This window comes from Aedes albopictus, chromosome 2, assembly GCF_035046485.1.
Source record: "Aedes albopictus strain Foshan chromosome 2, AalbF5, whole genome shotgun sequence".
Classification (NCBI taxonomy): Eukaryota; Metazoa; Arthropoda; class Insecta; order Diptera; family Culicidae; genus Aedes; species Aedes albopictus.
Window position 1 is genome coordinate 328,714,179 of NC_085137.1, and position 14,260 is coordinate 328,728,438.

At 41.2% G+C, this 14,260-nt stretch overlaps 1 protein-coding gene across 3 annotated transcripts in view; it reads right to left on the minus strand.

Moving 5' to 3' along the window:
• Nucleotides 1–13,997, minus strand: part of LOC109399520 (uncharacterized) — a 384,950-nt gene extending 370,953 nt beyond the window's left edge. Inside the window, exons 1-2 of one of the 3 annotated variants that reach the window (XM_062852498.1) lie at nucleotides 13,742–13,997; nucleotides 12,794–13,008 (exon numbers count right to left, since the gene is read on the minus strand). In XM_062852498.1, the coding sequence (XP_062708482.1) occupies nucleotides 12,794–12,863 (70 nt within the window). In that variant the 5' untranslated portion in view covers nucleotides 12,864–13,008; nucleotides 13,742–13,997. Of the gene's footprint in view, nucleotides 1–12,793; nucleotides 13,009–13,624 lie in introns of all 3 variants that reach the window. The other 2 variants (XM_062852497.1, XM_062852496.1) reach the window with 2 other exon arrangements.
• Between the last annotated feature and the right edge of the window lie 263 nt (nucleotides 13,998–14,260).

Sequence of the window (14,260 nt, forward strand, 5' to 3'; positions counted from 1 at the left end):
ATCTCTAGTGATGAAACCGGAATCGGGATGCCCCCTTAGGATTAGAAATTCCTAGACAAAACACATGCTATGAAAGCAAACTAATGCTGCGAACAAAAGGCAACCTGCCAGACAAAATACGATTACAGGATTGACAACATTTATGAAACCTCGTCATCCTGTTATCGGTAATTGTTATCCATTAGGGTAACAGGGTAAAATATATGTTCTGTGTTGTATACGTCCAATTGTAATGTCCTTGTTTATTACGCATTTGTAAGGTTCCACTATATAATGTCATATTTTAATATGCATTTGTAGTGATTCATTATTATTTCGTAACATGCTACTCTGAAGAAGAAGACAGAAAAGATAGACTGCATTACATTGGGGATAGCTCGCTGGCGTAGTGGACGCTTTAGGTAAAAAATTAACCCTTATGCACGGATGATTAACCAAGACGATGCACATGATTGTGGTTAGAGACACAGGCAGGCTATATAATGATTGGGGGATCGCTCTTTAGCGTTATATCCTGAGGACAGCATGCACTATACTGAGCCCTTCGGTTCCTTCGGGTTCGCCATATAGCGACCCCCATGCATCATGCCGACCTTCTTGGCTCCTGTTAGTATATTTGTGAATGCTATCTTTGCCAGTTTGCGACCAACAAGCGCCATGCCGAGCCCTTTGGCTGCTATTAGAACGCCACAACAGTTAGCATCGAACTTAAGCAATCAATGTTCGGACTGATTCAGAGGCACGCCAACGTTGTTCCTCGCGCTCTACTCGACTAATCCCCGGCGGTGAACAAGCCTACTCCGACGAAGAGTTCCCTGGCAGAGAAAATTCTCCCGCAACCGATTTCTCTTACTAATACGGTGCCGTAGTCGGTTCTGCGATTACGGTTAAAGACCGGCTTCCGATTCACATGCGCCCCGACGACCTTTACTCGGTGCTTTTCCGCGAACTACTCAGTCTAGTCCCCGACAGAGGACCTAGCTTACTCCGAAGGAGAAAACTCCGACGATCGATGGAAGTTCTCCTGAAACCAGCTATAGCATCCCGACCAACCCAGGTAGCGATTCCGGTTGGTAGTAGACTTCCGTTTCACCGGCGTCCCAACGATCTGTAACCGGTACTGCGCAACGAACAACTCGGTCATATTCCGGGTCGTGGGTCAAGCCTACTACGATCGCGACCCAATACCCTTTGGTCTTCCCGCCATCTCCGCAGGATCAATGACATGGTCTGCGTGACCGCTCTGTTCACTGCATGCGCTTTCGTCCTGGCACATTCTCGCTACAATATTGTTGGGACTCAGACTTCCAGCAGCGCTCGCTAGCATATCACCATGTATTTCTTCGAACCACAGACAGTCGAAAATCACATGCTCCGATGTTTCCCCATTGTTTGGGAATGTCGGGCAGAATGAGGACTCTGGGATACGCCGGTTGGTCCTCCTTCCTTTCTCCACGTTATTCCACTCTTGCTGCCACTTTGCAACAAGATCGCTCTGACAGTCTTTCTTACGTTTGCAATACCTCTTATTTGATAGCTTTCCTCATCCTCTGCAAAGGTGATGCTAATGAAGATCATCCCGGCTATAATACAGACTGCTTCCAACGATATCGTCTTGTAAGCGCTCGTCACACAAATAGACATAAGCCAGAGCGTGCTCGAAAGTTTCATTCGATTCCGCGTGAGCTTCAATGCTGTAGCTCAGGCCAGAACTCTGTACCTAATAACACTAGTTTACAGCATTTTTGAACTCGGTAAGCTGATGATCATTTTTGGTGTAGAATCATGCCCTGAGTTCGAGAACGCAAAAGAAAAAAATTACAGTAGAGCGGAAATTTTTTCGACTTTCCATACAAGGTTGATGATTTGAAATCGATTTTTGTTCTATTTTTAAGCAAAGTCGCTCACTTCTAACATCTAATTCTCCGTAATCAATGCTCCGATTGAGCTGAAATTTTTACTGTAACTTGCCTACATATAATATGTCAAATAAACGTGGAGAAAGAATTTTTAAGTAGGTTTTTTCTTATTGAAAAAAATACATTTCTTCAAAAAATTTTGAGAATTTTGCTAAAATTTAAGAAGATCGTCCCTAAAATTCGCCAATATCTTGAATTTTATCAATCTGACGCAGAACCTGTATTCAGATGATCGAATGGTATTATACTCAGCTTTTAATTTATGGAAAAAGATTTAAAATTGGTTGAACAAAACGCAATATATTTGAATTAAAGTAAATTACATATTTTGAAAAGTTGCAAAACTCGATATTGAGCTAAAACTCAAAAACTGTTCTACTTAAAATTTTTTGAAGGTCGGTTTCGAAATCAGCACTAAATTGTGCTTCAAAAATTTTGGTCGTTGACAGAAGTTCACGACTTTCATTTTATTTTGTAAACTTGTGTAATCGATTATCGAAGAGGATATTCCCGCCAGAAGACGTCTCTTGCTAAGTACTACCCATGCTTGTCATGATCCTGGACATAGTATTAATAATTTTCGCTGGCTTCTCACAGACATAATCGACATGACAGTTGAAATTTAACCGGTTGTCCACCATCATCAGATGTTTATAGTACGCTTTGACGAAATAACGTGTTCACCAACGCTAATTTCGGCCCGCTAAACAGCTTTACAGTAACTGACCACCACAAGCTCAGTGTTCTGGTGAGCCAACCATAGCTTCACTCCACTCATCCAAGTCTCGATGGAACACATCGCCACCGTCAGCATTTAACTTCTTCCAGGGTGTCACCGGTTATCGAAAGAACGATGCCATCCGCGAAACCGACTACCCCTGATTAAGACTTAACACTCCATCATACATAACGTTCCATAACCGACCTCTGACCCTGATTTGAGTAGTTTTTTCAGAACCTTGCACAGATAGTTAGGGACCTCATGTTGTGCAGTGCTTTGGCAAAGGATTCACAGCTGTCGCTGCAAAATGCGTTTTTCACATCTGCAGCTACCACAGCGCAGTATCGATTATATCGGTCGATATGATGCGTGAGTCTTCTGGGCAGTTTGCCTGGTTTTGGCAGCAACACTAACTTCTGGATATTAAAAATGTCTGGAAAGTAGCTATCCGCCAGGCATTTCTGCACCCCTGTCCTGAGTATGACCGGAAACACCACGATTGCCGTTTTCAATGCCATGAAGGGTATACCATCTGGACCAGGCGCTTCTTAACTTTGAGTCATTTGGCTATTGCAAGGAGCTTCTCGTTAGACACCCAGTTTTGATGATGGTGACTATTTCATCGACTTATGAAGAAGAAGATGTCCGGATTCCAAAAAGGGAAGATCGCAAAATCCAAGATAGCGGCCCAAAATCAAAGATGGCGATTGTTTTATGGAGTGAAAGGCTCTGAAACCAGGGCTGAAAATCGTCGCCGTACGACCAAAAAAGTCTACGACGAGAACGAAAACTAGATCGTCATCGTTGCTCGTTCCACTTCGGATGACTCATTCAAGCCAGCGAATCGTCGTGAAGGGCTTGCGTCGTGACGAAAACAAAATCTTCATTCGCTTTATTTCGCTCTTCGTCCAAGTGCATCTAGCCGACGGAGTCAATGTTGCCACCAGCAACACACAAAAAAAAAATTTAATAAAAAAATATTTGCACCTGGAATCAAACAACGAACCTCTAGATTGCCAATCCAGCACTCTTACCAACTGAGCTAGTAAGGTTTCACATCATCATAAGTGCCGAAACGTCAATAAAAGCTATTCCCAGTTGGCGTTCGCTTGGCCCGTCGTCGCTCATTTCCAGGGAACAAAGAGGACGACGGAAAAGTTGGTGGGTGACTATTTATGATTGAGCTTCGTCGTGACGCCCGCAGTCGGCGACGCAAAGGCTAATCGTCACCGTTGTTCTTCCGGACGAAGATTGTTTTATTGTTATCTTCACGCAGAGGTGACGAGAAGGACGATTGTCAACCCTGTCTGAAACCATGCAAAATTGGTATACCTGGTATAGAGAAAATGTCCAGAATCCAAAAGTGGTGACCTGATAATCCAAGATGGTAGCCTAAAATTCAATATGGCTGCCCAAAATTCAAGATGGCCTCTGTTTTACGAAACTAGGATCTGGGACCATCTGGGCAGGAGCACCTATTTTGGGCACTCAAATTCAAACCAATTGATATTAAATGTTGTACATGGATAGATTCCGTATTCCAAAAATAAAGTAAATTGGCTGAAAATTTACTGAGCTACAGCAGCAAGTGCCCAAAATAGGTGCTCCTGCCTAAATGGTCCCAGACCCTATAGGCTCTAAAATCCTGCAAAAGGGATATATTTGGTATGGAGAAGATGCTCGGAGAACAGAAGTGATGATCAGAAAATCCAAGATGGCGGCCTGAAACCCAATATCGTGACTCTACAGGGGATGGCCAAAATGTTTGGGATAGGCAACTTTTTTTCTCTCACAAAAAGTTCAACATGCTGTAACTTTTCATAGAGTGCATCAAAAAATCTCAAATTTTGACTGTTTGTCAACCTATTATATGTGCATCGTTGGTACAAATTTGGGCTCGATTGATTAATGTTTCGCAAAGTTAGAACCGTTCGAGTAAAACACTATTTTTTAGACATCTCATTTTTGAGCTGTCATATCTCGGAAACCAGTGAACCGAATTGAATGAAATTTTGAACGTACACTAACAATATTCAAATGCTTCACAAAATATTAAAACATAAATACTTTTTGAACATTGAAAAAAGTTATCATAGATTGACACGTTTTGGATTTATCTCGAAAAAATGTATTTTTTTCAAGTCAATGTCAATAAATTATAGTGTTGATGTCCAAAGATTTTCCACTTCTGTTCTCAAGTTATCTTTAATCAGATATAGTGGAGCCCATTTAGAATAAAGGAAGAACACATTTAGTAATTTTTGTGTGGTTTTGTAAATTTGACTTATTTTCCTCTATATGAGTAAAAATTTCAACCCGATATAACTTAATACGCCGTGAGAAAATATTACATTTTATAACGTTGTATTAAGTATCAATATATTGTTGATAAACGTTAAAAAATTCATTCAATTCGGTTCACTGGTTTCCGAGATATGACAGCTCAAAAATGAGTTGTCTAAAAAATAGTGTTTTACCCGAACGGTTCTAACTTCGCGAAAAATTATTCAATCGAGCCCAAATTTGTACCAATGATGCACATATAACAGGTTGATAAACAGTCAAAATTTGAGATTTTTTGATGCACTCTATGAAAAGTTACAGCATGTTGAACTTTTTTGTGGGAGAATAAAAGTTGCCTATCCCAAACATTTTGGCCACCCCCTGTAAATTCAAGATGGCCACTGTTATATGGAGTTAAAGGCTCTAAAAGTATGCAAAATGGGTATATCCGGAATGAAGAAGATGTCCGTAGTACACAACCAGATGATCCAAGATGGCGACCTAAAATCTAATATTGAGCAGAAGGCTCAAAGCAGTATTCAAAATCAAGCAAAATGGATATATTTGGTAGGCGCTGTCCATAAACTACGTTGACTTTTATGGGCCATCTTAGACCCCCCTCCCCCTCGTAGACTTTTGTCCATACAAAATTTTCGAAATTTGTGTGGAGCGTAGACTTTGGCCAGACACCACCCCCCACCACCTAAGAGTCTACATAGTTTATGGACAGCCCCATATGGGAAGATGTCCGGAGTCCAAAATTGCTGACCAGGAAATCCTAAATGGTGGTTACGGGAACTATTTTATATATGTAGTTCATCGCTTGCTAGTGGAGATCAACTTTTCAGTGCAATTCGCGGTATGGCTTCGTTTTATTTTCATCTTATTGTTTTACTGTACAAATTGATGAAACAAATCTTATCATTCCACGCCATGAAATTGAAGAAAATCTTATTATGGTGTTATAAAATATCATAAAAATAAGAGCCATCTAAACGATATAATTTCTTCTGGCATGAAATGGGTTTTTGTTATTCGGATAAAAGTGCGAAATTTATCAATATGACACGAGTTCAGTTGATACCCATGCCAAAGGCACACCAAACGCACCAGGTGAAAGAATTATGATTTAAAAAAAAAACATTGCAACTAAAAGTGATCGCAAAATTTGATGTTTTGTACCTTACAGAGTTAGGTCTTGTTGAATCATACCCTGTTCATGGGAGGCACGTAGATTTGCACCATCCATCAAACACAAATGGGTGGAAGAAAACCACCACCCGAGGGCTGAGTGGGATTGACTCAGTCGTCCAGACAGATTCAACTCAACCGCTTCCACATTCGTCTCACTTCCGTTTGCCATTAGAAGTTGCTTGTGTGCTTTGCTTAGTATATGCATACCTATTTCCAACTATTTTATATACACATTCGCGAGCGCACCGATGATGTTATCAACAATGTATTGAGGAGAGGCACACTCTGTGCATAAGAATGGCCGGAACAGATTGCAAGAATAATTTGCTGCGGTTCCTGTAATATGTTTCCAGCTCGTATAATTTCAGCAAACTTTCCGCAAAAAGAACCGAGTGCAAAGAAATACCTACAACTTCTGGCGATTATGAGCACGGTCTCGCTGGAGTGGTGTCTGTTGGTTGCACTGCCGGTGCCCATGAATTGCACCCATAAACGGGCCTGGAAAGCAAGGTGCGTACACAAGACATGTGTACAATATAGATATACTGAACTCACCGACCCGTGCCCGAGTGCTGAGCTGGGCTGACTGGCGTTCAATGGCCTGGCCAGACGAAAATAATGTTCTGGAAGAGCTGATTTGAATTTTAAAACAATTGCGTTTGATGATCATAATTGATAAATTGGGAATGCCCGCCTGCCCGTGGGCAAATTGGCGGAAGAGAACCAACGGTTGTTCCTGCGCTGTGCTGGGCCTGTTACCTATCGCTGATGGTGGTGGCCGGCCACTTTGCTGTGCCATGCTGATCGATGCGGTGAGTTACGGTGATATAGCGCAACTGAGAAGCGGGCCTCTTCCTGTGGGGGATTGATGTAATTCGTTGCCCGATTTTTATTTTGTTTTTGTTGGTGCTGTTTTGTAAGAGCACATGAATTCCATTTTTTCTATGCATTGTCAGTGTTATTTGAAATGAAACATAATGGTACATAGATATAAATGTGTTGAAATAAAATGTTGGCTTCTTTGGCTCAGTCGATCAAAAACAATGAGCATTACACCGCTATTAAGCAAAATCGTGGCATTCCTCGGCTTGTACTGATGGCTGTAATCCACTGGATCAGCAACCTCAGGCCCAGTTTTGCGAAAGGGTTTTCGAGAAACACCAAGAAACGGATATTCTTTACACCGACGATTCTGAAAAGGACAACTTTGTTGGGATCTGCATACGTAGCATAATACGGGTTTTACCGAGCAGAAAGCACGAATTCGGTGAGGAAGCGATGTCGTGGTCATTTCATCCTTTTGTCAGTAGTTCATAACTATTACGGGGGTGCCAAGCCCCGACGACATAAAGGTGAACTAGGGGAAGCTGATAGTCTGGCTTCTCTGGATCTTTAAGGAGCACTGTTCACCTCAAAGATACCGAGCGACTACGCGACGTCATGATACGGCTTGGACACATTATTTGAGAAATGAAAAAGGCAGCAAAAAATCATTGAACATTTTTGAACAAACAACATTCTTTCTAAATCATTTTTTTAGTCACTTCGGAGCATTCCACTTCGCCAGCTTTTTTTCTTGAAAAACTTGTGTTGGTAACTCTATTGGTTAACTGATTTGAATAAGATTCGAAACTAATTTCAAAGCTAACATTTAAAAGCTGAATTGAGATCCTGCCCTCATTTTTTCATCACACCCCACAACGGAGATGAAGTTTCATTGAATTAAAATCTTGCTGTGGAACAACTTTGGCGAAAAAAAAAACGCCGTAACGCTTTCGAAACAAGTTTGAAGTGAACACACAAAAAAGGCACCAAGTTGCAACAGCGAGCCTGTTCTGTTGGTGAACAAAAACCACTATCCCTAAATGGACGGACAGACAGTCAGTCAGGCAATCGACAGGCTCGCAAGCTATACGGATTGGACGGACGGCGTCGTTTACCAACAACTCTTGCAACTGTAATCATACATACATGTGGCGGCGCGGTATAAGTAGGTATACATGCGACGATCAACCGACGACGAGGTGCCGGTATTGAACAAATATTGACTTGATCGATCGCGCGAGCGGCCTCATTCAGTTCTTTGTTGAGTCAACACATTAACGGGTTCTGTTACTTTTTGTTGTTCGGGAGGTTATTACGAATGAGAAGTTTTTTACTGACCGGATCTTCTGAAACAGTGTATCCCAAGCATGATGGAAAGCTGTTTGCTTCCTTGGACTTGACCAAGTTTCTGAAGCCATCGGAGTAATTGCTGGAAGAATTATAGTATAGATGAATAGAAAGCGGCGGCAAAGCTGCTGGAACGCTGGTTCGAGAACTTTGGAAACCTTTTTCTAGTGCCGGCCACGCCACCTAAATCTCAGCATGATCTACCAAGAGCTCGACGCATTACCCATTTCAACACCGAAGCTCCATCATTGCAGGAGATAGAATCAGCCATCCGTAGCATGAAGTCGAACGGAGCCCCGGGAGTCGAACGCAGATCAGCCGAGATGCTCAAAGCTGACCCCAAAGTATCTGCACAACTATTCTACAACACATGGGAAACCGCGACATTTCCGGCCGATTGGATGCAAGGCATCTTAGTAAAGGTACCCAAAACGGGTGATCTGAATGGAAGCGATATTGCCATGATATTGCCATGGAGCACCTAATTGACTTCGAATTGACTGACGACGTTGCTCTCCTAGCTCAACGGCGCTCTGATATGCAGAGCAGGCTCAATGATCTAGCGAATCGCTCCTCGGCGGCAGGTCTTACCATCAACGTCAACAAGACCAAATCGTTGCATGTAAACACGGTCAACCGTGTTCTAGCTTCACGGTAGCTGGGCAAGCAGTAGAGAATGTTGAGAGCTTCCAATATCTTGGTAGCCAAATAGCAATAGATACCCGCGGTATACCAGCGGCCTCACAATTGGATCCAACGGAATGGAATGGAAAAATATTTTTTAAATGTGTAGCCAAACTCGAATGACCACTATGAAAACATTGTAGAACAAGCCATTTTGAGAAACTTTGTCGAAAACGGGGAAATTCTATCTCTAAAACTTACAAAGTTATGTGCACCAATAGAAGCATATGGTGTAACACCAGTTTAAAAAGGGTTTTTTCTTCATAACTTTTTTGTTTCAACTTTCTCGGGTTTACAATGTTCAGCAAAGTTGTAGATACTGTAAAAATGGTAATCTTTTCTGAAGAACTCAAAATTGCAAATTGTACAATGAAAAATCTATTTCATCATTCAAAGAATCAAAGGTAGTACGGCAATGTTTTCACTTTTTTAGAACAATCTTGCAGTTTTAAAATTCGCAGATATTAGCAGCAAAATTTTTGCAACAGTTACTCATACACTATCGAAACACATAAGAAACATAGCCGGATTGCGCGGGATTCTTGAAAAAAATGTTCAATTAAACAACAACCTTTTTAAATCATTGTTTTTCAGTGTAGCTTTTTTGATATATATTTTGGATACCTATGTTTGATGTTCTGCAAAGTTGGGAAGACTTAGCTTAGCTTAGACTGACTGCACATATGTATCTATGGTTGCTACTCCGTGATTGACCCGAACCAATGACAGTTGCACAATGAATCAATTGAATAATTGACTGGGAGTGGTCAACATTCTTACTGTGCACGCTTCAGAGACTCTCTTTAACGGTACAATAATGGCGCCGGCCACGTCCTTGCAGTCAGGTTGAAAGAGGGAAGGAATATTAGTAACAACCTTTGTTAAGTGAAGGACCGCGTTTACGGTTCGACTCCACCAAAGGCTGCAGGAAGGAGTGTTTGTTAGTAGGAAAGGTATCGTTGGGTCTGGAATCACTTTGATAAGTAATATGACCTTCGTGCCATGCTGGTTGCCGCGCTATTGTTTGCTTTACGCGAAAAGCACACAATCGACCACCCGCATCAGGTGGTCGCTTAATATTTACTGCAAACGACGCGACAAAATATGCAATCTAACACGCTATTATTTGCTTCACTCGGAAAGCAAACAATCGATCACCCACATCAGGTGGTCACTAAATATTTACTACAATCGACCCGCGGCAGTTAGTCGCCAAATATTAAACTGCAAATGACACGACCGAACATGCAAGCTGACGCACTGTTCTCAGTCAGTGATCGTATAAGATGTTGCATAAGATGTTAAAGTGGAGGCGATATGCGTACATTTTGCATGCGCCTAAATGGAGGCATGCACGCATATGGCCTCCACTTTATCATCTTATACAACATCTTATACGATTACTGGTTGTCTGAGATTCACTTCATACTGGAAGCAAACAACTGATCACCCACGTTCCCGTTCCCACGTGATCGTTCAGTGTTGCTACAAAAGACGCAACACACATAAAAACTGACAAACTCTTGATCGCTTCACACGGGAAGCAAACAATCGATCACGGGTGAATGCTATATGATTATCATCAAAAAGCAACAAAGAACCTACGAGTATACAAGTAAGTATCATGCAATCCTCAATTGTGAAAATAACAAAAAAAAAAGTCGACACTCACGGTGACGAACTAAACAAATTCTATGAAAATTGTTTCAAAAGTGAACATACACTCATAAAAAAACTAGATGCAAGTTATCACCTGTGCTAGAATATTAAAGTTATACTATAGTGAAAACAGAATGAACATAAAAAGAAATAAAAAAGAACGAACTCACCGGAAAATCCTTTTCAACTGGTTTTCTATGTGTGCAACTGGCTCTCGAGTTGCTGAGCCACTGAAGATCACCGGATCTCTCATCTCGCTGCCACACTATGTATAAAACCAAAAGCGATATTCTGCAAAGTTGTGAAGACTTCGTAAATGCTTGTTTTTAAATAGACAGCAAACGACTCATTCTTGCTTAAGAGCCTTTACGGTCACATTTGAGTTATGTTGTTGATAAAACCCAATAAAAAAGATTTCTATGTTAAATTTAAGAGATAACACAATGCTGTCTTCCGCAAACATATGTAGTTTTGAAGCCTCTACAACTTTGCAGAACATCAAACATATTAAAAAAATAAAATAATAAAGTTATACCGAAAAAAGCAATTTAAAGATGTTTTTGTTTTTCTTTTTATTTTTCTTTTTTCAAGAATCCCGCACGATCCCTCTATGTTTTTTATGTACTTGGACAGTGTATTAGTAACTGTTTGAGTGATGCAAAAACTTGGCTGCTAATATCTGCTACTTTCAAAGTTGCAATACTTAGAGATAGAGTTTTGCAGTAATCAGAAAATATGCATTTTTACAGTATCTACAACTTTGCTGAACATTGTAAACCCGAGAAAATTGAAAAAAGTTATGACGAAAAAACACCTTTTAAGCTGGTTTTACACCGTATGCTTCTATTGGTGTACATAACTTTGTAAGTTTCAAAAAATCAACTTTCGGGCAGAAAATCTTCACAACAACCACTGCACAACCACAAGTTCACGCAGTAAGGTAGGGAATTGGTTCCCTTATTAAGCATGTGGCTCCCATTTTCATCCTACGAAAAATAAAGGATTGAAGCGTTGTTTGTTTTGTTTCATATGTTTATATTTTTTGTTAAAAGTAAGCACGAACGAAAACAAAAAAAGGAAACAATCGGTGCCGTAATCGCTTGTTTTCAAATAGGATGAGAATGGGAGCATAAGATTACTGATGGCACACATACCCTATCTGATTCAAACGGAAGAAGTGAACGAATACAGTCGTTTCGTTGTGAATTTAGATAATTTTGTTTACCTGTAGTGCCGGGAATGGGGTTGAAAACCATACACTCAGCGAAAAAAACTAGCGAAATTCATCGAAATACCTTATGAAAATTTGCTATAACTAATTCTTATGGATGACATAAGAATACCTTATGAAAATTGATCGTGCTTGCTATGACAAATTTCATAAGATAGACTTATGAAAAGAACAAAAAAATCTTAAAATGATGCAGACTGGATTCGATCCATGAGCGTTGGGATCACCGAGCCCGTGTTTTATCCACACGGCTACCGACGCTTGAGAATACCATGTTGCTAAACATGAATAAAAGCTAAGCTGTTAGACGATTTTACGTCATAGAGTGACCTTATGAAATTCATCCGAATCATTATGAATTATTTAAAGGCCGTTTCATAAGTTGGGCCGTATGGAAATCTTAAGGTTATTTGGCTGAGTGTACTTATTTCTCATCAGAAAATAACAAATATAAACACTGATTGATTTTTCTCAGTTCTCAGAGCTCATTGTCATTTAGGTACACAGAAACCACGACCAATCCCAAGTTACATTTGGTTTAGTCAAATGGACCAAAGTAAAGGTTTTAGGTTTTATGATGGTACTGAAAACCTCTACAAGACTAATTGGACATCAAAATTTTACTTAGTATCACTATAAATGCAGTTTGTATTAGTTATTCAAAACGTTCATTCTAAAGTTACAGTGTCAGAGAATTGAAGAAATAAACTTTCGGATCCTATGGCATTGAAGACTAGGTATCAGTCCCTTAGATCGATATTTAAACCTTCAGCAGTGCGCATTTTTTCAGCGTTAGAAAGGGGAATCACTGTTCTAAGGAAATGAGTCAGAGCTCAGAGTGGTATGGACAAATCCGACTAGTCATAAATGGATGCGTGGGTGATCCAGTCGGCATTCGGTTTGTATATCGACCTTCACCAATCCTCTTACCTTTAGCACTGCAGACGGAGGCGCTACAAAGTCCGACCAATATGGTCAGGCTGACGTGAACGAGCTTCATCTCTCGAGTCGTATGCGGTTCTCCTTCAGTAGCAGCCGTAGGTTTTTTTTTCTTCACTTTTTGCCTCTACCTTTTTTCTGATGAGGTGAGCTCTCCAGTTATAGCCACTTTTCGCCAGATGCTGCTCTCCAGTGCTCGTATTTTGCTGGATAAGATAAATAACGAAAACTGTAAACAACCACCAATTGATGTAATTTCCTCACGTTTTAGGTTATGTAACTGACTATATTGAAAGCTCTTTTCGTGAACCAATTCGAGTACTACTTTTCAACGTTGCACTAATACTTTTTTTGGACTCTATCCCGTTTGAATCCCAATTCCGGGCCACTAATTTCCCATCACTTTTTACACTGCTTCATGCATGAATCTCTCCCTGTGGCACTGCAATCATAAATCGAGGAAATGCTTGAAACACACGCAATCACTGATATCACGCTTCTGACGTGAAGCCGACCTACACAAGGCGACTTGAGAATTTTGCACATTCACGCATCCAACAGCGACGTAAGTTTGCACCTTAACAAACACACACCGCCCATTGATTTATGGGCCCCCACAAATGATTTACGCCCCCGACAATCAAAGCAGAAAATAGTACAGGAACAACAATCACACCGAACTAGCTGAACACGCGAAAATAGTAAAAAAAAAAAACAGTCAATGAGAGAAGGAATAGTTTTCGAATAACACTTTCTAATTATATGTGCAACTGGGAAAAAAGAGCAAACTTAAAAACAGAACAGATAATAAGGAGAACCCACGAGCAGATATTGTACGCCTCTACAATCAGGCGCTGACGGTGACTTCTCAGGTGAGCGAGGTCGACGAGGTGGATACGAGGCCCGCTCGAGAGCTGTGGAGAGGGAGAGCGTACCTACACTGCTTCGCGATCGCGATACGGCTCGACGATGTTCTCAGCCCTCAAAGCCGCGAAGGCCGCCGGCACTTAACTTCAACTCGAATATACAAAAGAAACGAACGATACGAAATCGATCTCGGTGGTGTGCACCTTTCCGCGGCTACGACTCAGCAAAGACTGCCGATCGGTGAGCTCTTGGCTCGGCCTGAGACCTGTCCGCGCGCACGCGGCTTGTGTAAGACGCGCGCGAGTGCCCCGCCAATCGAAGCATACGGGACCGGAGAAGAGCTCACAATCAGCCAGCAGCCGCTGAGAAGCTTTTCTTTTTAATCATCAAGTGGTTTCTATACGTTTTCACTGTTTATATGGATATCTGCCGCTCGCTATCATCAGCTTCAGCACTTCCGAAGGTGGGTGCACTGAAGATGTAGCAGGGGCCAGAGTAACATTGAGCGCTAATTGCCGGTGAGTTCAATGCATGGGAAAACAGGGGATGTAGAGTACAGTAACACGTGCATTTGCAATGTTTCATAAGGTT